The sequence below is a fragment of the Festucalex cinctus genome, chromosome 3 (assembly GCF_051991245.1).
Source record: "Festucalex cinctus isolate MCC-2025b chromosome 3, RoL_Fcin_1.0, whole genome shotgun sequence".
In the NCBI taxonomy this organism is placed as follows: domain Eukaryota; kingdom Metazoa; phylum Chordata; class Actinopteri; order Syngnathiformes; family Syngnathidae; genus Festucalex; species Festucalex cinctus.
The window spans coordinates 12,221,812-12,249,704 of NC_135413.1; the positions used below are offsets into that span (position 1 = coordinate 12,221,812).

The following is a 27,893-nucleotide window of genomic DNA, read 5'->3' on the forward strand; positions in this document are numbered from 1 at the left end:
GTGTCACCAGGAGCACAAAGGCATGCAGTATGGTTCCCTATCTCCCTCTGATAAACTGTTTGGTGAGCTGCGCCGTGCCCAGCCTAGACCAACAATTCCGAGGGCCTAACAAAGACTTCTGTTGTGTCTGCGCGACCAGGTCGGACCGCTGCATGTAATGTCTAGCAGGTGTGGAATATAAAATAGGTTGATAGTTTGGCGGGCGAACAGCTAGTGCATTATTGTCAGAGGGGTCTGCGCTAGGCAGGAGTGTTTGACATAAAAGGTTTGACTTTTAATGAAAGTTGAAAAACTGGCAGCCATGCTTCCTATTCTGCTAATGCAGCAGAATAAGCTCAGCAACTGACATTGAGCCCTCAGTGCAGAATGAAAATAAGAACGGTGGACGTGTACACATGCGGTCAGGTATCAGGTGACTTTGCTTTTATCAAAAGAACATCCTGAATCTGCACAGGCGCCTGCAAATACACAAGAGTGCAACTCAGCCTTGTCATTAGATTTGTTGTGTCACATATTGTACTTAGTGTAACATCCCCCCAAAACTGAACTTTGGCAATCAATTCATACAAAAATTACGCTTGTATAGCATGAAGTAAAAAGAGTATAGGACAAAGTTGCTACGATATATAAAATATGTATAACTACTCTATAAGGCATCCGTCGGCAGTAAGGCAGAGAGGACGATACTTAATGGGCACATTTTTATCAGAAAATGTATGCACATATGTGACCTAATCGCCAGCCGCTAGATTTTCTGCCTGACAGTCTGAGCATAAGCATAACCTGTGGAGCTGGCAAGTTCCCTTCTTGTATTGGCCTTCCTCCTTCCAATATTCCAAAAACATGCATGTTTGGTTCATTTAAGTCTCAAAATTGTGTATTGTCGTGAATTCGATGGTGAATAGTTGTTTTTCTCTACGTAGTTATTCCTTGTGTTTTAGAGTGGCAACCAGTTTAGGTCAGCTGCGATACGCTCCAGCTTACCCAGGGGCTGTCTATGGACAAACTGTTTAGAAAATGGATGGATGGATGGATGGATGGATGGATGGATGGATGGATGGATGGATGGATGGATGGATGGATGAGTGGATGAGTGGATTGATGGACATGTTTGGCAATATGTACTGTGGTTAGGACCTCACAAGCAGAGATTCTGCGTTTGAATCTCGTTTAACATGCATGCTTTTGGAATGTGAGAGGAAGCCAGTAGTAGCCACAGAAAACTAGAAAAATAACAAGGCAACAAAAAGACAGATATGCTTGTGGTTGTAAGGCAAACAGTGAAATTAAATCTAAAGATGGCACGCAAATACTGTTCTACTGAAGTTGAGAATGACTGTCGGCAGGTGTGAATGGTTGTCAATTCAAGGTGTACCCTGCCTCTCGACCAAAACTAGCTCGCATAAGCTCCAGCACACCTGCAACCCTAGTGAGGATAAGCAGTTCGGAGAATGAATGAATGAATACATTAAATTCCTTTATTTCTGCAATCAATCAGCGGGTTTAATGCCCGCTGTTCACCTATTGAGAAACAAAATATGTCATATTAAACCAGCTGTCTACACTGTGCCAGCATTTAGACATAGTCTGAACACACATAAGTTTGAATGGACTTTCTGCCACCAAATTGTCAGGTTGCCAGCCAGTCTGCCAAATTGGCAAAAACATGCAATCAGGATCAGCCGACATTTATGCCCCATCACAGATGCGCTTTCTATGAAAACAGAACCCATAAAGTAGAAAATACCTTTTTAAAGAATGATTTTCATTCCATGTTGTTGAATTTTTTTGGAGCATTTCAGCTGGCCTTTGCTCCCTCTCCTCACTCTGTTGCAGATGTTATGTCTAACCAATCACAACACACTGACAAACTAGCTTTGGTCTGAGGCCCAATCAGACAACAGCCAAGCCACAATAAACACCGTTGCCATTACTTCTGCTTCCAGTAATCCACTCTCTCTTTGAGCCAGATGACGTGAAGAAGATAACAGCACAGCGGCTGCAAGCAGCTGAGCAATATGGAAGGTATTTTATTTACTTAGGTATTTCTATTCACCTTATAATAAAAACAGGTATTGCAGTATTGAGGCTGTTATTCCTCATTCAAATTCTATATAGTGGGTGTGTGTAAGATGACATAATAGGGATTTTGAGGAGGTAAGGAAAACAGGGCTAATGTCTAATTAAGATTGTAATGATATGATGAAGCAGAAAGAAGGAAATTGAAGCCATGTGTTTATTTTTTTTCTCACAATGTGTTCTCAATGACTCAATAAATTATTGTTATAATTACTGCACATCAAGCCTCAATGGTACAGGTTACCTCAAGGCACTCATCTCATTAACATTATGGAATTGACGGGGGGGGGGGGGGGGGGGGGATACATTTCGATGCTAACTACTTGTACACTCCAAGTTTAAATTACATTTACAGCTGCCTAAATAAGATGATAGTGCTTTCAGGCAGTAAAGTAAACCCAGAGCCACCTCGGTACACTTCAATTTTGTGTTTATTTTCCGCAAATGTGCTTGTGACGGTGTATCCAATGTGTGTAATAATTGTGGGGTTCTGGTGACAGGGGAGAGGCCCTGCTGTTTGTTTATACTCACACCACCTTAAGTGGTCATAGCTGGAGCTAGTTGAGCTGAGCAGAGCCCAAAGAGCAGTAAAAGTAGGCCCCTGTGTACAAGAGCTGCTCAGTGTGCTTACATTTACAGAATGTGCTCATGTAATGCACATTGTCAGTGTGTAAATACACACCCCAAACAGGCTGCTGACAGACTTAACACCCGCATGTCTTAAGATGACCAAAATCACTACACATATCAGAGGTCTCTCAAAGATTATCTTGTGGTGCAAGGTGTTGTAGGAGTGACATTTCTTCCCTGATCCGCTCGGACGACATTCAGGGTCGATAAATCGAAATCATTCAACTGTTTAATCTTTACAATTGTGCAAATCCTTACTTATCACCAAGGAAAGTAAACCTTTGTAACACCTTTTGTGTAAAATGTTGCCAGGTCAAAAAGAGATTGAAAAGGTGCTTCCTTTACAACACAGGAAAAGACAGAATGGTTTCAAATGAATGTGACTCCGCTTTCCATAACTGACGACTCTGCAACCGGGACATAAGTCTCAAGCGTGACAATACTTTTTCCCAAGATAGACTATAAAAAGAACTCCTTTGATCCATGTGCGCTTGTCATATTTATTTCAATCAGGTTGTGGCCAACAGGGAGAATCACTTAACGGGCTAAATTTATGTTCATGTGGAAATTCACTGCCCCCAGTAGTCTTTTCGAAATGTGAAGTTGGCATTTTCTTTTTATATTGTGGAAATAATGTGCTACAAAAATAACTATTAATGTCTAACATTAATATCAGAATTGTTGTTTGTATGGTGTGGTGTGTTGGCCAAAGTAGGAGGCATACACACAATATATTTCCTGTTCAAGCGTGGGGTCATGGATGCACCCTGCTTTAGGCAGACTACTACAGATGTGACAGTAGATGTCAGCTGAGTGCATTGACAGTGGAACCTGAAAAAGTTGTTCTAGGACACGGGCGGAACTGTGATTTGTTCGGATTCCCACTTCCCACCAAAAATAATAGAAATACATCAATCTGTTACAGGGTCATAGTATAAAGTAATCCATCCATCCATCCATTTTCTTGACCGCTTATTCCTCACAAGGGTCGCGGGGGCTGCTGGCGCCTATCTCAGCTGGCTCTGGGCAGTAGGCGGGGGACACCCTGGACTGGTTGCCAGCCAATCGCAGGGCACACAGAGACGAACAACCATCCACACTCACACGCACACCTAGGGACAATTCAGAGCACCCAATTAACCTGCCATGCATGTCTTTGGAATGTGGGAGGAAACCGGAGTACCCGGAGAAGACCCACGCGGGCACGGGGAGAACATGCAAACTCCACCCAGGAAGGTCCGAGCCTGGACTCGAACCGGAGACCTCAGAACTGGGAAGCGGACGTGCTAACCACTCGACTACCGTGCCGCCGTATAAAGTAATATTTTTCCTATTTTAAGCATACACAAATAAAAACATACTGGTTTGGTCTGGGTTATGGCATTTTCAAGATTACTAATTACATCATGTCACTTCCTGTGTGCAAGACAACCACAGGAGTAAAGCATGTACAAATATTTATTGTAGTTATTACTTGGCATCTGTGGTAGCATTATGTTAGACAAAATCAGGTGACGTTCATTTCGTAGAAATGGAACTCCATAATAAAACTGAGGACCTCTTGCACGCAACAAGTATAAGAATGCAAACTGTGTATAAAGAGGTTATTCACTATTTGTATATCCATTCATTTTCGTGAGTGAGCTGGAGCTAATCAATGGTGACTCAGGTGGGATAGGCCCTGGACAGTCACTATAAAATAGAAAACAAACTAAACACTTGTCTTCAACTTTGACAACACTTGCTGGAGCTGCTCCTTGCTTTAAATTAAATTGCATTAAAAGCCAACGTGAAAGCAAAAAAAAAGAAAAAAAAAAAAGACTACATTCTTGGATGCTCTGAATGGAAGTCTTTAAGTGAGATATGCTGACATCCCAGGTCATATTTGAAGAAACACACTCCTCAATGTCAAATATCATTTATTGACAGCGATGAAGGAGCCCTGCAGAGGCACAAACATATAATGGCTATGCTTACATAAAACAGGTGGATAACATTAAGAATCACCACCTAACTGATAATCACACATTAAACATTAATTAGACTCACATGAACAACGTCAGCAGCTCAACATGAAGTCGGCAGCACTGTAACAACGTGTCCTGTCGGCAGCACACCAAAATGGAGAACTGCTGCCGCGAGGCAACACAACAAACTCAGTACCCCAGTGACCCCTAGTGGCCGGAGGAAACCTCTACATCCCCCCCAGTCCGGAAGCCTATCGATATATAGGTAGACGGACTCAGCCACGAATCCAACGGCCACTCTCAGGCTCATATCGCCTGGGCGGCCTCCTCACACGACATGGATGAGGGGTAGGGGGCAACAAAGGTGGCGACCGCGAAGGCGGGGTCGTGGCAGCCGGAGCCGCATCAACAGCGACAGGAACCCCACGGGCCACGAGCCCCACGGGAGGTCCATCACCCGGCGCAGGCACGTCCACATCCGATGCCGAGTCGCGGGGCACATCGTTCGGCAGGCGAGGATTCACCCGGGACACCACAGGGCCCGTAAGCACCGACGGGGGAACCAGCACCTGGGCAAGGGGCAGTGGCAACGAACCCGACGGAGGCTGCCCAATGCAGGGGGCAGCCGGCGTGAAGGCGCGGAGGAAGCGACGGTTGCGCAAAGTCAGGCGCCCTGACCCGTCGACCTTGACACGGTACTGATCGTGGCCCAGCGACTCCACCACCACACCAGACCTGTCCCACTTATGAGGGCTCGGACCCATCTGATTCTGGATGAACACTGTCTCGCCGAGCGCCAGCGGGCGGAGAGGCCTCGAATGAGCCCTCAGCGATTCAGTAGTACGGGACAAGCGGGTACGGAGAGCGTCCTCCTTGGCCGCCCAAGCCTGGCGCCATAGAGGACGGATGTGCGGGCTAGAGAACTTCTCCAGCCTGTTGATGAAAGAGAGTGAGTCCCTAAGGGGGCGACCAAAGATAATCTGAGCCGGGGAGAGGTTGCAGTCAGGATCAGGGGTGTTACGCAACTGCAACATGGCACGCAGAAAGCGGTCATTGTCGAGGGTGCCAGTAGGGCCGGTATTAGAAACAAGGAGGCGCTTAGCAGTCTTCACAGCGACCTCAGCTCTCCCATTCGACTGCGGGAAACCGACCGAGGACACACGATGCCTGATGCACCATAAGCGGAAGAAGTTCTCAGTGTGGCTCGACATGAACTCAGGACCACCATCGCTCGAAAGCTCCTCAGGCACCCCAAAGGTAGCGAAGAAAGAACGGAGGTGCCGAACCAGACCAGCCGAGCCACCCAGATCCGTGCCCGCCGTAGAGCTCAGAACCTCCACCCAGCCCGAGAGCCGATCCCCAACGACCAAGTAGTGGCGCCCGCCATAGTCAAAGAAGTCGGCGAACACAGCCTCGAACGGGGTGGACGGAGGCGACGACGGCAGAGGCGGTGTGGCTGCCTGCGAAGGGGCGTTGCGGTTGCAGTCAGCACAGCCGTACCTGGTGGCATGTATCTCCTTGGCCATCCCAGGCCAGTAGACTATAGCACGAGCACGCTGCTCCATCGCAGAAACGCCCTGGTGAGCAGCGTGGAGATACTGAAGGACCCTACCACGAAGGGATGGAGGGACAACGACGCGGTCGTGATACAGCAGGACACCATCCTGCGCGTAGATCGATTCACAGACCGGGGACAGGCCCGCCAGGGCGGGGTCGCTCGCATCAATCCTACCCTCATTCTCGATGAGGTGCAGGACCCGGGCGAAGCACGCATCGGCCGCAGTTTCCTGTGCGAGGAGGGACCACGATATGGCACCGAGATCCTGCGCATCCACACGGATGGAGGCCATTAGTGCTGACTCCACCACATCAGGCACACTACACAACTTCACCGGTGGCTCATCCACCGGTCCAGAGAGAGATGGATGCCTCGAGGCAGCATCAGCGGCGTGGTTACTCTTGCCAGGTAGGTGCACAATGTCAAAGCGCCATGGGAGGGTGCGTTGTTTAAGTCTGAATAGGCGAGAGTTAGTAATTTCATCCAGCGTGCGATCGCCAAAGATCTTAACCAGGGGCTTATGGTCGGTAACCACAACAAGGTTGTCACAACCCTGTGTGAAATACTTCGTTTGCTCAAGGCCCCAGGCCACAGCAAGGGCCTCACCTTCGATGGCAGCATAGCGCTGCTCCGCCGAAGACAGGAAACGAGAGCCAGCCAGGGTGATCTTCCAACCCCCCGAGCAACAATCAGGTACACCAGAGGCGCAATCGCAATGCTGTTGGAGCAGGAAGTAACCAATACCACACCTGGACCAGTCTGGGCGGAGGCAGGTACGTTTCCGCATGTCGTAGATCTCCACGCCCTCGCGGATGGCTCCAATAATGGATAGCTTGGACGCCTGGAACGCTTCCTCCAATTCAGAAGACCAGGAGAACTTGCAGCGGGGGCTGAGGAACTGCTTGAATGGCGCCATCGTGTCACGCAACTGCGCATAGTTGGCCACCTGATTGACAAGGCCAAACCAACTTCTGATGTCAGTCGTAGACACTGGGGAGGGAAAGTCCCTAATTGCATCCAAGTACTTGGGGAGTGGTTCGATGGAGGCGTCAGAGACTCTGAACCCAGCAAAATCAACACATTTTTCCGCAAATTGGAACTTGTCAGCATTCAACACAATCCCTGACCGACCGACACGTGCGAGAAAGTCAATGGTCCTCCACCAGTGCTGTTCAAGGTCAGTGTCGTAGTGGACAGTGTCGTCCACACAGCGCTCCTTGCGCTCGAAGTCAGAGAGGACAGCATCAAAACGACGGTTGTATCCATCCCCCGATGACAGAAAGCCTTGAGGCGCCCTAGTGTAACGCCAGCGGCCAAAGGGCGTGATAAAGGTCGTCAGGTGACGATCCGACTCACGAAGGGGCACACTATGGTAGCCATTCCAGGCATCAGTCACGGACTTCCAAGTGCCTTTCGGGATGCGACGCGCAAGGCGGAATGGGGATTCAGTAGCGAAGGTTTCGCGCTGGCAGAACTTGTTGAGAGGGGAGAGGTCCACCGTCCTGCGGGGGGAGCCGTCATGCTTCCGAGTGACGACCATACGATGGCACCAAGTTACAGGATCGCCGTAAGGAACACGTTCAATGACGCCAAGGGCTTCGTCCCGCAGGAGGTCATCGTAGACCTGTTGCTGCCAGTGCAGAGGTATGGTGGCGGCGGTGTGGCAAGCCTTAGGCGTAGCCGCCGGATCCACATGAATTTCGATGGGTGGGCCATCCATACATGGCAAAGGCCGGTGAGGGCAGGTGTTGAAAGTAGATGAGGCGTATCTGTTGAGGAGCCAGGCCTTCATCCGACCATTATTTTCCGGTGTACAAGGGAATGGCAGCTCCGTAGGACGTGGTGGAGGGGCTGTACGCTGGGGACAGAAGCAGTGCGTGTCACGGGGACCGTATGGACCTTTACAGCCACCATTAATGGACCGTATAGCATTGAAAGGCGGCAGCGTGACCGTCGCATCAGGGGCGACAGGACCCTGAACGCCACTGGTTCCTACCAGGTTGTCGCCAGACGGGAAGCCAACAGGTAAGAGTCCGAGATTGAGCAGCGTATCATAAGAGAGGTACATGGCACGGACGGAGTTGCTCACATACATCATGCAGCGGCAGGAGGTCACCGCTACATCACCACGACCGGGGACAGTTGAGAGCTCGGCGAAGAATGCTCCTACAATGTTAATGGGGGAGCGATTGGCAGCAGACAATCCGAGACAGACAGGGTACAAGTCATCGCGAGAGAATCCACAGGCGAGAAATCCCTCTAGAGACCAAAGGTCCGATTGCGCGCCAGTGTCAGCGATGGCGGATACGTTTACTGGTTTGACCGGGCCCCGGCTCCCGTCGCCGCCTCCCTGTCCAACTGGCCTGTCGATCGAGATGGCGACGGACACGCGGGGGTGGTCCCGTAGCTTGGCGCGCCTCCATTCACCTTTAGTAAAGATGTGGTGCTCGAGTCTGATAGGTGCGGGTTTGTGGACATCACTGTGTGTAGTTGAAGCACGGCGTCGGGCCCTACGACATCGCGCGGGTCCGGCTCTGGACTGAATCGACGAAACCATAGAGATTGGTTCAGATTCCATGGCGGCCTGATGACTCTCAGTCATCTGCGGCAGCTGCCGCTTTTTGTGTCGTCGGGCCCGATAGCACTCAACGCAGACCTGGTGGGGCTTGGTGTTCCACCCCCGAGGCCCTTCAGTGAAAACCCGAAATAGGCTTTTACAGTCAGGGCACGTCGCCTGCCTGGTCCTGCCTGCTGGGGGCGGGGCAGCATCCATACGTGGATCTCTCTTCTGGCTGCGAAATGACGACATTGCTGAGAGGGTGGGAGACGGGGAAGCATCACGAGCCATTTCTCTGCTTTCGACTAGTGCAATCACATCATTCACCGGCTTACGCAGGACATCAGATATGCCCAGAGTGGCACGGCGTATGTCCGAGTCATAGATGCCATTGATCAAAACATCGCGGATGATGTGGTCAGTAAAGTCCACATCCCTCCCACACTCACACACTGTAGCGTAGGCGCATGTCTCCGCTTTCCCCCTCACTCTGGCAGCAAAGGCTCGGAACGTTTCATCACGTTCCTGGTGCAACTGAAGCAGCTCGGTACGTAGCACACAAGTAGCCACCGGGATGACAGCAAGTGAGCGCATGGCAGCGATGAGATCTGGCAAAGGCCTGGAAGCAGCATCGGGATCGGCTTTCAATAGGCTGTCACCTAAGTTGGGCCCGGCACACTGAAACAGTTGGAAAGGGGCCTGTGCATCTCCTATGCCCGAGCCAGCGCGGAAGACTTCCCAGCGACGAGTGAACACGTTCCATTCCTCTATGGATACACCAATGTCTACTGTGGGTCGGGCAAGTTTCGGGCCTTGGAAAGTAGGCACCTGAGCTGTCGCCTGGGCAGGTGGGTTCTGATGCACAAAGCCATGGTTCGCCAACAGAGCAATGGCGAGGGCCTCAGACACATCGGCAGTGCTGAAAGCGCAGCTAGGGACGCAGCATTCAACGATGACCATGGCTCCTTCATGAAGAAACACACTCCTCAATGTCAAATATCATTTATTGACAGCGATGAAGGAGCCCTGCAGAGGCACAAACATATAATGGCTATGCTTACATAAAACAGGTGGATAACATTAAGAATCACCACCTAACTGATAATCACACATTAAACATTAATTAGACTCACATGAACAACGTCAGCAGCTCAACATGAAGTCGGCAGCACTGTAACAACGTGTCCTGTCGGCAGCACACCAAAATGGAGAACTGCTGCCGCGAGGCAACACAACAAACTCAGTACCCCAGTGACCCCTAGTGGCCGGAGGAAACCTCTACAATATTACCAAGAAAGATAGCCAATCTAAAAACAAAAAGTCACTCAAATCCAAAGAAAAAGCAAACACTTAGCAGTAACCCTTTGCTTGCTGACCAAGTGTGATATCATGCACGACAGCGGTTTGAACTCCAAAAAAATGGGTCAGATTTTGGAATTTTATGACCTGTGGCATTTAACTTCAGAGGTTCAACTGTAAACATATTTTCATAGATTGAATAGTAAAAGATTTTTCTTGAGCAAATATTTGGGAATTGTAAACTATTGTCTGAAATGACACGATGATGATGGTGGAGGCAACCAACACAATTTCTCACTCAAGGAAACCATCAGAAGTAAAGTTCACAAAGGATTGAACCAACTGCAAGACATAAACGTTCCGGAGTGACCTATGGCTGCTGGAGTATTGCTTGCACATTGTAATAAAAATATTGTAAGCACTACAGTGTGCCCTGTAGATCATATTTAAGCACGCGCACACACACACACACACACACGCACACGCACACGCACACACAGCTGGGATCTTTGGAAATGAATATTGACTTTGCGGCACTTGGAAACTGATTCAAAACACACTCAACTGTCCTGAATCCATCCAATCATAATAGCGTAGTCACCACAAACACGTTGTAAAGAATGCAGTTTCTGCACTGATCACAATAAAATATGCCGTAAAAGAAGAATTGTATTTATGGCCGTGACATGTAAGAAAAGCGGTCAGCTGTCTTGACTTGTTTTGCCTTTCTTTCTGAACAAGATGCAGTAGTCAAGTAACGTTTGAAGTGCAACCCAAACCACATACATTAATACTCTCACATGAATGCATCTATACTTGCTTCCAAAACTTTCGCTGTACAAACCCATCACACCACACTATACAAAACCACACATTATATACATGACAGTCGCTTGGGCCCATTCATGGACCAGGCTCTCGTGCTCTTCAGCACTAATGTGCTGAGAGTTTATGCGTGTCTTAGTTATTCAGGTTAATGCCTTTGCCTGTGGGCCTTCTTTCCATTCTGGCTCTGGTTGCACACGCATGCATCCCTTTTCTGTGAACTACTGTGCCATGACTGTGCAGTCATGCTGATGCATTCGGTAAAACTTCAGCCACACTGCTGGGAATAACCCTAATAACCTCGACGTAATATGTCATAACGTGCAAACCATTATGAGGGGTCTTGCTTTGCAGTTTAGCACGACTGTGGTAAAGTATGACCTAATGAAGCATGTGATTGTGGAAATAGAGCGAGTAAGAATGGCTCCGTGTGACAAAAAGGTGGCCTCTGCGGATATGTGAGACGTGTAGCGGTCGACTGACTACCTGCACGTGAGTGTTTCATGGTAGGGTTTGATGCTGGCGCTGCGATCCCTCCGCACTGGCCCTGGCTCGATTGTGGGCAGGCCTGTGGCGGAGGTGGTGGTGGTCCACGTGGAGGAGATCCTCCTCAGAAGGCCCGGGTGGAGACTCCGCCTCAGACGCTGCACACAGAGAGGAACAAACGCACAAAAACAAACTTATGAAAACTAACAAGAGTAAATACTTTGTGTTTGTTTTAAAACACTCCCAATGGGAACTTTTACTCAAACCCAAAATGTCCTTTATAATAATGTTCCATGTGCCCCACAAATTTAAATGTGGATTTCTGATTTATTTTACATGAGTAAACATGCATCTCGGCGAGTGCCGAATACTTGGCAGCTAGTGTGAAGCAAGCAACACAAAATGACCGAGGGGGCCGCAGCAGCTAACAAGAGCAGCCAGTAGGAGTTTGTCAGAGGTATAGGCTGGAGTGGCTAACGAGCGGGTAGCGGAAAAAGCTAGTTAAAAAAGAAGAAAAAAAAAAAAAGCCAGTAAAAGCTTGCGTGAGCAAAAAGGTGACAAGTGACGGGAGCCGAATCACGGGACTAAGCAAAGGCCAAAAAAACAAAAAACAAAAAAAAATAGTATGTTGATGTGATAGAACATATTTTTTTTTCAATAGTGGGTTTTTAAAGTATTGTAAATGTATAGTATGTATAGAAGTAATTATATATATATATATATATATATATATATATATATATTAGGGGTGGGAACCTCTATGTACTTCACAATAAAATACAACACGATACGATATACAATACAAGGCTCATGATAACTATTATCTCACGATATGACTATACCGCGATTATCAATATATTGGTCAGATGATAAATCCACGATAATCTATGATAAAACTACTCAAGACATAAACGGATGTTTTTTCAATGAGAAAATAGTTTATCTTTGTACCATCACTGAAACACAATATTAAAACTGGTGTCTTGTTTACAGTGAGTACTTTAGTGTATTTTTTTTTTTTAGACAAATACAAATACAAATGACTTCTTAACAGAGACCACTTTCTGTGAACAAATTTGTGTCTTTCTTAAATAATATAAATAATATTGTCATGCAACATGTCAGTGAGTTACATAGTCAATTGTTTCATTTTATAAACTGTGACACAATTTTTTTGTGTAACATTGCAAAAGTAAATAAAATGACTTAAATATTAAATCTAATTAAATCAATATTAATATTCCTCAGAAATTGTGTGCTTAAAAAAGTCGAAACATAAAATATGATTTAAAATGTTAAAATTGAAGACATAATGCACATTTTTCATAGAAACGTATGCAAAACTGGACTGCTGGACAGATAAATGTGTTAGACAAGTAAAGGTAAGCTCATGAGTCTTCTTCGCCTGAAGACTTCCGTACATTTCCCCGCCACTCTTATGAGGTGCTCGCCTAGTGGCCCACCAAATAATTGCTCAATTAGTAATGAACAATGGAGCCGTTATAGTGGCTGAATATTAACTACAAATATCGCGATACTTGCGTAGGTGTATCGATAATCTAACAGGGGACAAAGTTTCATGATTTATCACGATATCGATATGTCACACTCCTAATTTATGTTCTAAAAAATAAAGAGAAAAATATGTTTATAATTGTGTAAATTATGTTTTGCCATCTCTATGGTGGTTGCCTAAGTGATGGTCGGTGATGTTGGGGTTCTTATCCTTCCCGTGAACTGCCACCCCCGGGACACCCCCCACCCCCACCCCCTTTGAATTCCAGATCTCCAAAGGGGTGTTCCAGTTCACACTTCCTGGCAATACGTTGGAAAAGTATGACCCACCTTCCTTGAATGCAGCAAAGAGGCTCACAACTTTGATGTCACTTTCAGTTGAGAGCAAATGGAGATGGATTAAAACATGTGGATTTTGCTGATTAGGGCAATATTAATCACAATGGAATTTTTAGAGTAGTGCGGCTGCAAATAATATATAGAAAATAGTAGTAAATAGGGGTGTGAATTGCCTAGTACCTGACGATTCGATTCGTATCACGATTCACAGGTCACGATTCGATTCGATACCGATTAATCCCGATCCGAATTTATAACTCGATTGTTGCGATTTTTTTTCATTCAAATTTAGAAAATACTAATCAGTAAGCTTGTAGAGTGTAAGATTTATATGAAAATGTATTATTTATTTATCTGAAATTTCTGTCTTATACAGGTTGTAATCTGTTTCATGTTTGAACAGCGTTAAAATAAAATATTAAGGCTTAATGTTCCGTTCATATAACATTCTTCCATGCTCAAGGTGTGAATCCTAACCCGAAGTCAGACGTTTTGTTGAATATTTTTCCATTAAAAATGGAAGTTTAAAAATCGATTCACACACACACACACACACACAAAAAAAAAGGCAATGATGATAAGACGTTGAATCGGTAAGACTACCGAATGAACAATTCTGAGCTCTTAAAAAATAAATAAATAAATAAAATAAAATAAAAAAAAATCGATTTTTTTTATTTAATCGATTCGAGAATCGCGCGATGTAGTATCGCGATATATCGCCGAATCGATTATTTTTTTTTTTTAACACCCCTAGTAGTAAAGTGCTGCGATTGGCTGGCAACCAGTCCAGGGTGTCCCCCGCCTACTGCCTAGAGCCAGCTGAGATAGGCGCCAGCTCCCCCTGTGACCCTTGTGAGGAATAAGCGGTCAAGAAAATGGATGGATGGATAATAGTAAAGTGGATTTGGGTGTTGACTTCCCCTTCTTGCTGTTTCCGGTCAAACGGATCCTCTAGCTACCTTTTCAGACTGTATCAACACACAGATGACACAGATGGTGTTTTACTTTAACAATTGGAAGCATTCAATTTTCTTTTGTCTTTTCCAAACGTTATGTCATCATTACCAAGCTATCTGCTTCACACACTATAACTGTGTAAGTCTCTTTCGTCCCCTCTGCTCCTTCACTGGGAATCCCAGTCCTGTTTGCTCGTGTGTGATGCTTCCATCTGCTCCATGCCATGCAGCAGCTTGGCAAAGAGGCACTAAACGTGGCAACGTCTTTCCCTCGCTCGCTCAGTCTTATGCATGATGATCCAATAAATATTGGCTCCGAATGGTGAATGAGCCCATTCAAAGCAAGGTGCCTCACACAAACACACTTCACCTCACACATGCTGCTGTTTTCGGTCAGCTTCACTTTCATTAACATATAACATAAACCATACATATCCATCCACACAATTTAAGCATATCAGCCACAATGTCGAAGAATTGCCAGAGGTATTAAATATTGCATGTTGACACACAAACTATTTAATGACATCCAGAAACGTGTCCTCGGTTTACGACATACAACATTTCAAGGTTATCAACACTGCACAAGAAAGCCTACTTACATATTTACTCTTTTTCAATTGATGACTTTATTTTTATGGTCTAAAATTATGGCATTTATCATGCAATAATTCACTGTAATTAGGACTTTATGATGGTGTTAGCTTAGGTTAATGACAGACCATAGTGCATTCCGATTAGCATACAAATGCGAGTTACAACATCACTTTGAATGAAACTGGGTCGTAAATTGAGGATCCCCTGATTTTAAACAGGATTTGAACACCATTGCTTCAGATTTTAAAACACAAAGCTGACTTGCCTGCAGCTTATGCATCACCATTCAATTCAGTCAAGTGAGACATTCTCTCATCTGACCCTGGGCTTAAAAAGTGGCGCTTCTTGATTTTCATGCAGGAGCAAAGCTCCGTTCGTATGTTTGGGATTTTGCCATGCTGGCACACCTGGCAATTTGGTGACTGAGAGGAGACTAAATTTTAGACCAGCTGAAAGCAGGTCTAAATTGTGGTGCAGGTGGTGAAACAATTCTGGTGGGAACTGATTGAAGAGCAGGCAGAGAAGATTCTGAGCTCTGTGGACGTGTGTCCCTCTGAATCGTTGCATTATTATTAGTGTTGTTTCGATACCGATACTGGTATCGGCAGAGGCCTCGATACTGCATTAAAACAGTGGTATCGGTATCGGTGACTACTAACAAGTAACATGCCGATACCATTAATTCCAACGCTAATATAGGACTTTGGATGCAGCATCTTATGTCTTGCTGGTGCACAACATTCACTGATATGTGACATGTTCACTGCATGGAGATCGAAGATATCCTATTGGCCCTTGAATGCTCTGAACCAATGGCAGGACAGCTTCTTCATGTTGAGAAAAAAAACAAAAAACAATCAGGTATCGGTATGGAATGTCTACAAAAATACCAAAAGAAAGATATGGTAGAGACAATGGATAAATAGATGGTGATAGATGCTATTTTTGAAAAAGAAATGTCAAAGCAGAAAGTCTATTTGTTGTTCATTGCTGTTTGTTTGTTTGTTTTTTCTTCCCCATTTCTGAGTGACTCCCATCCTGCAGTTCTCCTCTTACTCAGACAGAGCTCGACACTACAATTGGTGGTGACTTGTACATGTCCCAACCAACAATGTGACTGGTTTCATCCAATGACAGCCAGGTAGGTGCTGCCTTCAAAAACACACTAAAAGATATCAACAAAACTGTGGTGGGCATCCAAGATTTTACCACACACTCGTGTGTCTTTCCGACAGACGCATTCACCACCATTTTGCCCCTCTTTCTTCTGCTACATGCACGCACACACATATATCTGACTTCTGCACATCTGTCATGTTGACACAGCTGTGGTTATGAAAGGGAGAAGCGAGCTCCAAGCCGTAGACGTGCTCTATTTTTCTTCACTCAACTCTATGAAAACACTCTTTCATTTGATGCTAAGAGGTCTGAGAGGCAGCAGCAGCCATTAGAGGGAAGACAGGCTCAAAGATTAACATGTGTGTCGAACGATTTGTGCCCTTTAAATCATTTGGGCCGTAATACGGTGGACCGCAGTTCCATCTAAGGGTAATTTCGCATACTTTGCAAAGACAACTGTACATTTGAATGTTTGGGACCATCGTGATTTGAACCACATGTGATTTTCCTTACCTTATGGATGGACGTCTTCTCACCCTTCTCGGGTCCCTCCTCCGAGTCGGAGCAGACGTAGGCGTCTGAGGGGTTAAGCAGGGGAGCGGGGCGTGGCCGGTGCAAGGGCTGGAAGGTGAGCTGGGTGGTGAGCAGGCTGCTGACAGCCCGGAGCGAGGTGCAGGTGTTGGAGGGCAGAGAGGGGTCAGCCAGCAGGTCTGTGATCAGTCCGTGTGCTTCTCCCATCACCGCGATGTCCACCATGACACTGGTGCCTGATGACTGCAATGGAGAAATGAACAATGCAAGTCAACAGCAGCTTACATAGTCTGAGCAGTCACAATTTTCTGGAGTTACAAAACATGTGGCCAGATAAGTCCATCCACACCCAATGTATCCAAGCCTGCCGTTCTCGCAGTGGTGAGATGCACTGATATATACATTTACAATCTACATTATTTTTTAAATATTTGTCCCATAGAATTGTATTAATTTATTCCCCGACAGTTTATTCTCTTCATTTCGTAGCTGTGTTATGTGTTGGGATGTTGCTTACCTTTTTTGTTCAATCTGCTACCAGTACGAATACACTCACGAGTGGTCACCGATATCGATATCCCATTATAGCATTTTTCTTAAAATTGCATGAACTAATTCTCTATTATCTTTTTCTACTTCTATACACTTCCAGAAATTGCTTCTGTCAGACATGTGTGCCTTTAGTTTCCGATCGTAAAACAGCCACAGCTGCCATTGCAAGTACCCATTCATTGAAATGATTGGCCATATACAAATACCTGCACTGAAAAAAACAACGTAAGATTTGCTAAAAAAAAAAAAAATCTCGCAAGTATTTGCACTCACTCCAATTAAGTAAATTCTACTGCTCAATATCAAGCAAATCACACTCAACAGAATTAAGTAACATTTACATGCAACTAAAGATTGATCACATGTGTGAAATATTAAGTTACTCTTACTAAACGTAATTATAAAGTTCCTTACTGTAACGTAGTAATGTGTAGTTATTGTATCTCTCTCACTCTCTTTCTCGAGTACAATTTATTCATTTTTAGCACTTCTAAATTTAAATACATTAAATGAGTAAATCTTAATTATTAATTTCATTTCAAATGTATTTCAAAATTTGCTGTAAACACATTACACAGAATAAATCAAGTAGCACATTGAAGTATACTGTTTTTAATTAAATGTGAATACTTGCAAAAAAATAGTAAATATAATTTATGAAACCAAGGTAATATCTACAAGGACAAAAAAAAAATCTGTTTTTACAGTGTGGTTTTGGTACATGCCCATCCCTAGATACGTATACGTGGATGTTGGATTTTTTGTTTTTTTTAACATTCTAATCAAACTTCAGTCTCTATATGCTTCCATTTGAATATAATCAATAGCACTGGCTGTTTCTTTTACCAAATGAGATTTAAAATTTGCTTCAAAGGGTCAACTAGCTAACTCTAGCATTCTTCTTTCCCTCTTATTGGTTGGTGTGTGGCTAACAAAAATATCTGTAGCAATCAGCACACATTTCTTCCTTTAATTCATTACATTGAATATGAATAAATAAATAAATAAATAAATAAATAAATAAATAAATAAATAAATAAATAAATAAAGCACCGCAATGGGTGACAGAGGAGGAGAAATTGACTTTTCGATCATGCTTAAAAATCAATTTTCAGGGTGGACTTTCCAGAAAAGTGATGTTAAACGATGGATTAGTTTGGATAATTCTCCACTGAAGATCCAGGTCCCTTGCATTGTGCAGTCATGCTTAAATAGAAAGGGTGTTCCCAAAACTGTTGTCTAAATTGTCCAGTTAAAAAGAAAAATTCAATTTGAGTAAATTCAATTATAGTCTCAGTAGCAAACATTGTTTGACTTAATTGTATTTCCACTTGAGTCATGATGCAAGTGCTACCCTTTGCATTCTCTTCTATTATGTTTTATGATTGTATTATTGAGTGTATTGAACTTGTTGACCGAAATATCTCAGCCGGTGGTCCACGGACCGTGGTCCCAAATGTACTGTAGTACATTATGGCTTTTTTTTTTTTTTTTTTAATTGGTCTGAGGAAATATTCTAATATTTTGAGATAGGATATTTGAGTTTTCTTAAGTTGTAAGCCATAATCAGCAATATTAAAATAATAAAAGGCTTGCAATATTTCTGTTGATTTCTAATGAATTCAGAATGTATGGCGTTTTTGCTTATTTAATTGCATTACAGAAAATAATGGACTTTATCACAATATTCACAGTCCTGTACATTCTACTCAGGCCGGAACAGATGTCAGCACCCACCTCAGGTTTGTCAGTGGAAAATATCAAAAAGTGACTTGAGCCATACTCAGAAAAAGTAGCATATTATTGTCTTTGATATGGTCATGTTAATGTTTTTGTAGTATTGTCTTCGTCGTTCTTTGGTGGATCACATTCTATGTATCTGTTGTTGTTGTGTTTGTTTGTTAGTTAGTTTGTTTGTTTGTTTAATTTGCAGTGGCTTGTTGTTGTATTCTGTATTGAGTTCTCACGTGTCTCAGATGTCTTGACGTGATAACCACCATGACACAATAGTGCAAAGTTAAACACATACAGGTAAAATTTAATTATAAGCCACATAAAGACAATTGGAATTTTAGTGAGGGTGATATTCAATCATCAATCAATCGTCGAGCGGAATCCTCGTTTCTCCAAAATCATCACATTCCCCCACTAGGTAAAAGAAAGAAGACAAGGTCAGACAAAATTCTCTCTGGCCCTCGGTATCCTGGTCACCACTCTTTTCCAGCTCCTTCCCTAAGGTAGGTTCAATTGAATCATGAAACACTGTATATATTTTAATAGGTGATCAAAAATGTAAAAATAACACCCACATGTACGGATTGACCAACACTGATTTGTGATAAAAATATTAATTTTACCAAGTTATGACATATGAATTTTGGCCCGATGCCAGCAAAAGACAAACATACGTCACTGGCTTAATTCATAGCGTATATGGCTTCTTGTAGATCAGAAAAGGTGACAAACAATATGAGGATGCACAGGCAATGCTTAACAGTAGTCTGGTTCGACATGCTTGTAGATTTTAGACCAAACAAAATCTGTCTGGAGCGTGTTCAGCACATCTGTGCGCCGATGCTTAATGAATGGGCTCATTAGCAACATCCAAGCAAAACAAGATGGCGTTATTCCTCCCGAGGTAGCTGGTAACGTTCACGTCTTCCCGAGCGTCTGCGCAAGTGAGCTCGGGCTGTTGTCTGTTGGTGAATAGATCCACCAGACTCACCACTTCTCGTTTTGCACACACAATGTAATCAGATTTTTCTCGCCCCCAATGTCACATTCCCTTTTACACCAGCTGCTAGACAGCCAGAAAAAAAAAGTATGTTTATGCTGGCTTAAATATCCTGGGGTTGGCTTGAACACAACACGTGTGTGAGTGCTCTCCATTCAGCCCCAACATGTGGGAACATTTCACATGTTATTTTCCTTCCTCATATCTGATAGGTTGGCGTACATATGAATGTAGTCTGCAGGTGTTGCCACTTTCGACTTGCCCGGTACAAAAAGCTATGTGTTCGTCCATGAGGTTATTCTTTCTCCAAAACTTATTTATTTCGGTTTTTTACCTTTCAGTGCACTCGATTGCATGTCGTCCACACTAAATGTAAACAAATGTCTCTTGGGCTGTTTAGAAGCTGAATTTAGAGTTTCCGAAGGGGAACATGACTGCTGCACAACATCTGGTTGGAAAAAAAAGAATACAATGACCCCTAGCGGGTCTCATATCTTCACACACTCTTGCACGCACAGACCATCTGGATCATCTGCACATAAACAAAGCGGAACCTTCCCATTAAATGGTGCAAGTTGTAGTTCAAACAAAATGAAATGTGCCTCAAAATTCAAACAAAACTGAAATTACACAAATTCCATTATCATCCAAAATGTCCACTAATTTTGTAAGTTTCAGACTATTTAAAGTACATATATTGGTTTTATTCAAGTATAATAAAATATTTTGTCAGTATACTGCTCCAAATTAGGATTGTGTCACCTTGGCAGTGGTATGTATGTACTCTACTAAGTGCCTCTTCAGTTACATTACATTGTTTTAATGAACTCTCAAACTAAACTTCACTATAAAAGTGGTGCTGAGTTTGATATTTATTGTGGCAGTGCCCACAACAGTGCCATGAAAATTTAAATATTGAGGATTTTCTGATCTTTGAGACACTGTGTAGACAAATGTTAACATCCATCCATCCATCCATTTTCTTGACCGCTTATTCCTCACAAGGTTCGCGGGGGGTGCTGGCGCCTATCTCACAAATGTTAACATACTGTATATAATGAAATATTCTATGTATAATATACACTAACACTAGTGCTGTCAAAGCTAAAGCGTTAACTAATTAATCACAAAAAAATTATCGCATTAATCATGTATTAACAAAGATTAATCACATTTAGTTTTGACCACAGATGATATTTTATCTTGACAAAATGGCTATGTTAAAGGTAGTACAGGTTGTGTTTGAGCAATACACATAACTACCTGCATTCAAGTAAAGCATTTAGTAAATGTTTGCGTATGAGATTCAGAATACTTTTTCATGTCTTTTTTTTCTTTTTAAATTATGCAAGTAATTAACTGATTAGAAAAAGAGGAGGATGAGCATGTGCAGTGGATCAAAAAAAATGTTGAAGATGTCCTCATTACATTAAATGTCGAAAGAATTAAGACATAACAGGTGCTCTTCAAATTTGGCGGGCAAAAAATGATGAAAAAGCCTTTTTAATTAAGTGATTAATCATGATTAAACAAAATTTAAGATGTGATTAATCTGATTAAAAAAAAATAATCGTTTGACAGCTCTAATATACACACAACATCACAATAGAAGTGGTTTGTAAAACATGAGCAGAACTGTCTCCCTTTAATCATTGGGACTATAAATTAGGATGGGCAAATACTGATACCAGATATCAATCAATACCAAGCTTGATACCAGTATCGGCCACCCTCTTGTTGCCATTTTATGACCAGGAACCAGATATGAGAACAATAGAAAATTGCCATTAATTTCTTGCAATTTTAAGAAAAAAATATTGATATATATGGGTGTTTCTTTCAAATTATCTGTCATTGTTATTTTAGAGAATTTTATGTACTAGTGGTATTGGTATTTAGTATCAGTAACCACTCAAGAGTGTACAAAGTGGTATCGGACAGCCCTACTAAAATTAATCAAGTTAGCCTTTAAATTAAAGTCAAACTTTTCAGTCAATTTATTTATTTATGTTATTTAGTGTTAAAGGATTTAACCTGTTTCTTTGGTACTTATGTTCAAAAGTTCATGGGTCAGTTTCACCCACTGCATACTATTTTCTGGTCCACAAATACTAGAACAATAGAAATGAAACATCATGATTCCAGTTTCAAAATGTTCCCTTTATTTTTAAAGGCACTCACATATTTTTTTTTTTTTGAAGTGGCGTGTGTAGCAGGCTAGCAGCTTGAGAAAAGTGAAGAAAATATCCATCCATCCATCCATCCATCCATCCATCCATCCATCCATCCATCCATCCATCCATCCATCCATCCATTTTCTTGACCGCTTATTCCTCATAAGGGTCGTGGCTGGCAACGAGTCCAGGGTGTCCCCCTCCTACTGCCCAGAGCCAGCTGAGAAAGGCGCCAGCACCCCCCGCGACCCTTATGAGGAATAAGCGGTCAAGAAAATGGATGGATGGATATTTTCTTCACTTCTCTCAAGCCGCTAGCCTGCTACACACGCCACTTAAAAAAAACAAAACATGTGAGTGCCTTTAAAAATAAAGGGAACATTTTGAAACTGGTATCATGATGTTTCATTTCTATTGTTCTATAATTTGTGGACCAGAAAATAGTATACAATATCGAAGCTGTACAAATATGATCATTTAGAGTCAAAACGAGTCATGAAGGCCAGCTATGCCGTTCACAACCTTTATCATACACAGTCACTCATCAAGGTTGGTGGCAGAAGGCCAGTCCCTCATGTTATATAGAACAATATAGAGTATGATGCATTTGAAATGAGGTTTACAAAAGTAGAATGAAACATTATTGTTTTAACTGCTGATCAAACATTTGTGTTAAATTACCAGCAGCAACTTTGAATGATGTTAGACTCCAAGAACTCACAATAATCCTACTAACTTGGTGGCTTGTGCCAGCATTCTTTTCCTGCAAAGTGATGAATGCACAAGGGTGATATTTGGTTTTGGTGACATGTAACATTTAAACCACAAACACGTATCAATAAACACATTTTTAATGATCATCTAACGGCCAAGTCAAACACGAGGCAACGCGTAAACATTCTGTACTTGTGACACGGATGAGCGATGGCGGCCTGTGCGATCAAGCATTTTTTTACTGGCCGTGTGAACTCGCTGTGGAAGAGCGGGTCAGGAGGCGTGCGGTGGACCGATGCCCGGACGAGAGCCAGGGCTCGTCTTCTTCTTCTTCTTCTTATTATTATTATTATTATTATTATTATTATTATTATTATTATATTGGGTTTGTAAGAAAATGTAGGCAAGAATGCCCAGGGTGCCCCTTTTTCAAGCTAGTCTTAGGCTGAATTTATCTGTTACATGCCACGTTTTTGCCATACCGGAACTACAAGTATTTCCTGCTTCTATGTCTAAAAATCATGGGAAATGTAGTCCTACTAGGCTAGCCTAATGCTGCAATAACTTACTGACGAATGCGAGCTGATTGGTTGAGCATTTCTCGTAGGGCTTTTCCAATGTTGCAATGTAGGACCGCGAGGTAAATGACACTTCCAGTAGCTGCTAAGACCAAGAAACAAGGTTTAAAAGGATAATAGTGACTGCACTTAATTGTTTGGTGCTGTTGAACTGTCAACCAAGATAGCATTCAGCATACACTACACACACATACAAGTTACAATACAACAGTAAAATGAACAACAAATTGAAGAAAAAATGGCAGTCTCTCGATTTTTTGCCTCTTCTGTGGCATATACCCTATAGAGTGTGAACCAGATTGGCACAGCTTGAGTGCATGTGTGGCTAATGCTATTACTAGCTTAGATTACAGTAAGGTAAAACTGGCTCACAATTTTGTTTTGGTTTATTACTCACTTTAGTTTGCTCATTAAAAGACAGAATGCATGCGCTATATTTAGGTTTTAAGTCTGGAGATTTAACTCATTCCCAGCCATTTTCATAGAAGCAACCCCCTTCACTCTTGGCTGTTTCACTGGATTTTCACTGATTTTGCAAGGCCCACAGAATATTGTGTTCTATTGCTATAAAAACATGGAACCTAAAGTATGTTTCGATCTGTTTCCGTTTTGCAGCAATTATCATTTGAATATAGCTAAGTTTCATCATTATTCACAAATCTATTTAGAATTTGAGTAATTGAGCTTTTTTTCAACATGGTCCTGGTTGATCTCCTTTGCTCTGCTGCCAGCTGCTGGCTGTTTGAGTAATAACTACTATTTCTTCAACCATTCTTTGCAGGTGAGGCTACATCAAAGTATGCTCTAGCACAGGGGTGTCAAACTCATATTAGCTCAGGGGCTGCATGAAGGAAAATGTATTACCAAGTGGGCCTGATTGGTAAAATAATGGTACACTATATAACTTTTGCCGTCAATTATACGCAGATTTTCGCTATTTGTGGGCTAACCCTAAATTACGGAGCTAAACTGTAATCATACTGTTCCACGAAATAACATGAATGCAAATGTAACGCGGCAACACTTTCACCATTTTCACTCAAGCAACCCCCTTCGCTACCGACTGTTTTCTTGGATTTTAACTGATTTTTGCAAGGCCGACAGAATATTGTGTTCTATTGTTATCAAAACATGGAACCTACCAACAGAAAGATTAGTCTCTCCTTTCATCAGGAAAAAAAAAGTATATTTCTATCTGTTTCCGTTTTGCAGAAATTAGCATTAGAATATAGTTAAGTTTCATCATGATTCACAAATCTGTTTAAAACTGTGGGGGAAACAGCTTGTTGCAACATGGCTGTGGTTGATCTCTTATACTCTGATGCCACCTGCTGGCCGTTTTTGTAATAACTACCATTGCTTCAATAGTTCTCTTAATAAGTTCAGAGGCTGCATCAAAGCCTTCTGTATGCTCTATCATAAAAAAAAATAAATAAATACGTCTTTCGAACACTGTTAATATTTAAAATAGAAAGTATTTATACGTTTTTGGGAGCAAATGAGTTAATGATGTTATAAGGATGTTAATTCTTGTCATACCTATTGTGTTACCAGTAAATAATCTGTGTCGTATTTAACATGTTTATGTTGGTCTATGATTTAAAAATGAATAAATAAACAAATCCTAACTTTACATTGTGTGTAAAATAATGACATCCAGGACGATTCCCCGTACAAGTTGACTTGCTCATCTGAGGACTGCTTGTGAATTTATAAATTTATATTTATTGTTTTGATTGTAGCCAGCTGATTAAGTGGTCCGACATTACAAATTCTTTTTTACTTTACAAAATCATCTCGCGGGCCGGGTAAAACCCCTTTATGGGCCTGATCCGGCCCACGGGCCGTATGTTTGACACCCCTGCTCTAGCATAAAATAAAATAAAATAAAATAAAATAAAAAAACGTCTAAATACATCTTTGGGACACTTAAAGCGTTTAAAATGAAACATTTATTAGGGCTGTAAAAAATTAAAGCGTTAACTCTGGAGATTAATTTAAATTCATTAAAGCGTTATTTTTTTTTTTTAACTCTGTGCAGCAAAACTTGGAAGAGTCACTGCCGGGAAGATGAATAAACAAGGACTATAGGTAGTTTTACTTTCTGATTTACTTGCTTGGTGCTTATTGGAGAACTCTAAAGGGATTTGTGCACTTTGCAGAGCCAAATTCAAATAGTCGAGTGGTTGGGGAATCCAGGTCCAGAAAATAAAAGCCCTGCCATAGATTGGCTTTAGCCACAGGTGCTTCTACTTAACTGGCAGGTAAACGATAGAATAGAAGCACCTGTGGCTAAAGTCATACATTTTCAGGGTTTGTTCTCTCTGGATCTGGATTCCCCAACCCAGCCTATTCGTTGTATGCCTTTGGCGTATCTTCTCAGAGCAAAATTCCCTGCTCAAGATACCGCTAAAGGGCCTCGCACACCAATGCTCATCAGCAGAACTAAACCTGGAAGCGAGAAGTTCTGAGAATTGGCTGAGTCCATTTTGACTTTACTCAAATAAATATCTGTTACAAGCTTTGAATAAAATATTAGAAGCAGAAATAGAAAATTGTGCTTAATCGCGATTAATTACAGAAAATTGTGCAATTAATTAGTTAAAATATTTTAATCGTTTGACAGCACTAGTATTTATACGTTTTTGGGAGCAAATGAGTTAATAAAGTAGTCTAAGGGCGCACTCACCCTAGGGCCATTTCACAGTGTCCAAGCACGCTTGCTGCTAAAGTCCAAATTCTATAGGTAGTGTGAGCGCAATCGATCTGCGCTTGAGTACGGTTCGGATCCCCAGTTTGGCACAATTGGGAGAGGTGGGCTAGATAACGGTATGGTTGGGCGCACATGCACACAGCCGCGGCGCGTAGTCACCGTGCGAAACATAACCATGCAACGTGCGACGTATATAGCGAACGACCAGAACTGTTGACTATACAACAACCAGAGTGTCCCGAGCAAAGAGATGGCAGCAGCAAAGGGCTCACGTTGCTCTGATGATGATATTTAGCAGATAACTGACAAAACCAAACATTAAAGTTAGTGCAATCGTGTTGTCAAGTTCGCTCTCCATAACGCTGCTGAGCCGTTTAACAACTGTCCCCTTGTGATGACGTCTTCTTGCGTAAATCAACGTGTTGATGTATATTTTGGAGGCAACTGGGCCCGGGAATGGTTTGGTTAGAGTAATGAGTGGGGGCGGAGGGGGATAGGGGAGAGGGGCAATTAGGTTTTAGTATGGTACGGAAGAAATGGCGCTAGTGTGAGTGCGAGACATAACTCCTTTGTTGTTTTGAATCTATCATCTATTTGATGATCACCCTAAGGTCAAGCAATGCAATCGTTACTTAAAGGGATACTTTACTTATTTAGCCATTTTTGGCAGTCAAACATGAATATTTTGCCCAAAATAAATTTGATATTTTTATTATTTTTCATGTACAATTAGTACCTTTAAAAACACATTTTGCAACTTGCTGTCAATTGAAAATGACATGACAAGGGCTCAGGTAACCAATCACAGCTCAGCTTGTGAATGTCACATGACCAAACCTAGAAAACAGGTGAGCTGTGATTGGTTACCTGAGCCCTTGTCATGTCATTTTCAATCGACAGCAAGTTGCAAAATTTGTTTTTTAAAGGTACTAATTGTACGTGAAAAATAATGAAAGTATCAAATTAATTCTAGACAAAATATTAACTTTTTATTGCAAAATTGGCCAAATGATCGTATCCCTTTAATTATTTGGTGCATGTGGTGCATCGTTGTGTTTTTAGCCATCAAATCACATGGGGCAATTTTGTGTGAAATAAAAAAACAAAAAAAAAAGTTCATCTTTGCATCTGATGTTTAATAATGCTTATTAATGGATTACACAAAAAGAGGTCACACATTTGCTATTTTTGATCTGGTCCTGATTGTGCACTTTGAACCTCTTGGCTGCGTCATCTAAACAGGCCATCCATGGAGTCTGTAGTAAACGGACAGGGATGTGTGGGATTGTTGAAATTGTGCAATAGTGAGAAAATAATATGTCCCAGGAGGGAAGTAAACGCTGGGACAAATGGCCTCAGAGGCCTGCTGGAAAGAAAGTCGAGTGTTTGATCTTCCAAGTAAACACATTTAAATCCTATAAGAAACTAGTGGTCACAAGGGTTAAGCTACGCATGCTACATGAATTTTTGCCCTCACTTATAGTCTTAGAGAGAAATGGGTCTGCGTTGAGCAAGAAACTGTCCAGTAGAAAAACAACAATGACAAAACGCTTACGTACGTTTTCTGTTTTCTTCGCCCTGACTTTCAAGGCCTGTGCACATCCATATAATGGCCCTGAATGGATTAGCTGAAGAGTTCACCACTTAGAATAACAAAGCAGTGATATAGTGTGAATCATAGCAGAGGACTAACACAAAGCTCCCTCCGGATTCTCCTCGTTCCCAGCCAGACTTGTTGAGCCAAAACTACACCCAGCACTCAGCTTCCAACTTCCCAAACAACCCTCGAGCCCAACTCCCTTTACGAGCTCTTTAGAAGCGAGCAAATTACTCAAACTCTGCTGAACCCGGTTGTGCCGCTGTGGCCCGGCCACAACATCTTGTTATTACATGTTTTATTCAAGCAAAGGGCATGTAAGGGATGTAGGGCAATCAAACTCAAATCAATATCATATCAAGGAAGTCAC

The 27,893-nt window shown here is 42.6% G+C and overlaps 2 protein-coding genes across 3 annotated transcripts in view; both read right to left on the reverse strand.

Annotated features, from left to right (window-relative positions):
- Nucleotides 1-27,893, reverse strand: part of LOC144015661 (cGMP-inhibited 3',5'-cyclic phosphodiesterase 3A-like) — a 95,450-nt gene that overhangs the window by 10,975 nt on the left and 56,582 nt on the right. Inside the window, exons 3-4 of the mRNA XM_077515850.1 lie at nucleotides 16,444-16,704; nucleotides 11,402-11,559 (exon numbers count right to left, since the gene is read on the reverse strand). Of these exons, the coding sequence (XP_077371976.1) occupies nucleotides 11,402-11,559; nucleotides 16,444-16,704 (419 nt within the window). The remainder of the gene's footprint in view (nucleotides 1-11,401; nucleotides 11,560-16,443; nucleotides 16,705-27,893) is intronic.
- Nucleotides 4,612-10,062, reverse strand: LOC144015660 (uncharacterized). Of its 2 annotated transcripts, none has more exons than XM_077515848.1 (2): nucleotides 9,925-10,062; nucleotides 4,612-9,817 (listed from the first exon to the last, which is right to left on the reverse strand). In XM_077515848.1, the coding sequence occupies exon 2, from the start codon at nucleotides 9,749-9,751 to the stop codon at nucleotides 4,952-4,954; it is 4,800 nt and encodes a 1,599-aa protein (XP_077371974.1). In that variant the 5' UTR covers nucleotides 9,752-9,817; nucleotides 9,925-10,062; the 3' UTR covers nucleotides 4,612-4,951. The 2 variants fall into 2 exon arrangements, with proteins under 2 accessions (XP_077371974.1, XP_077371975.1); XM_077515849.1 differs by having other exon boundaries at nucleotides 4,612-9,842.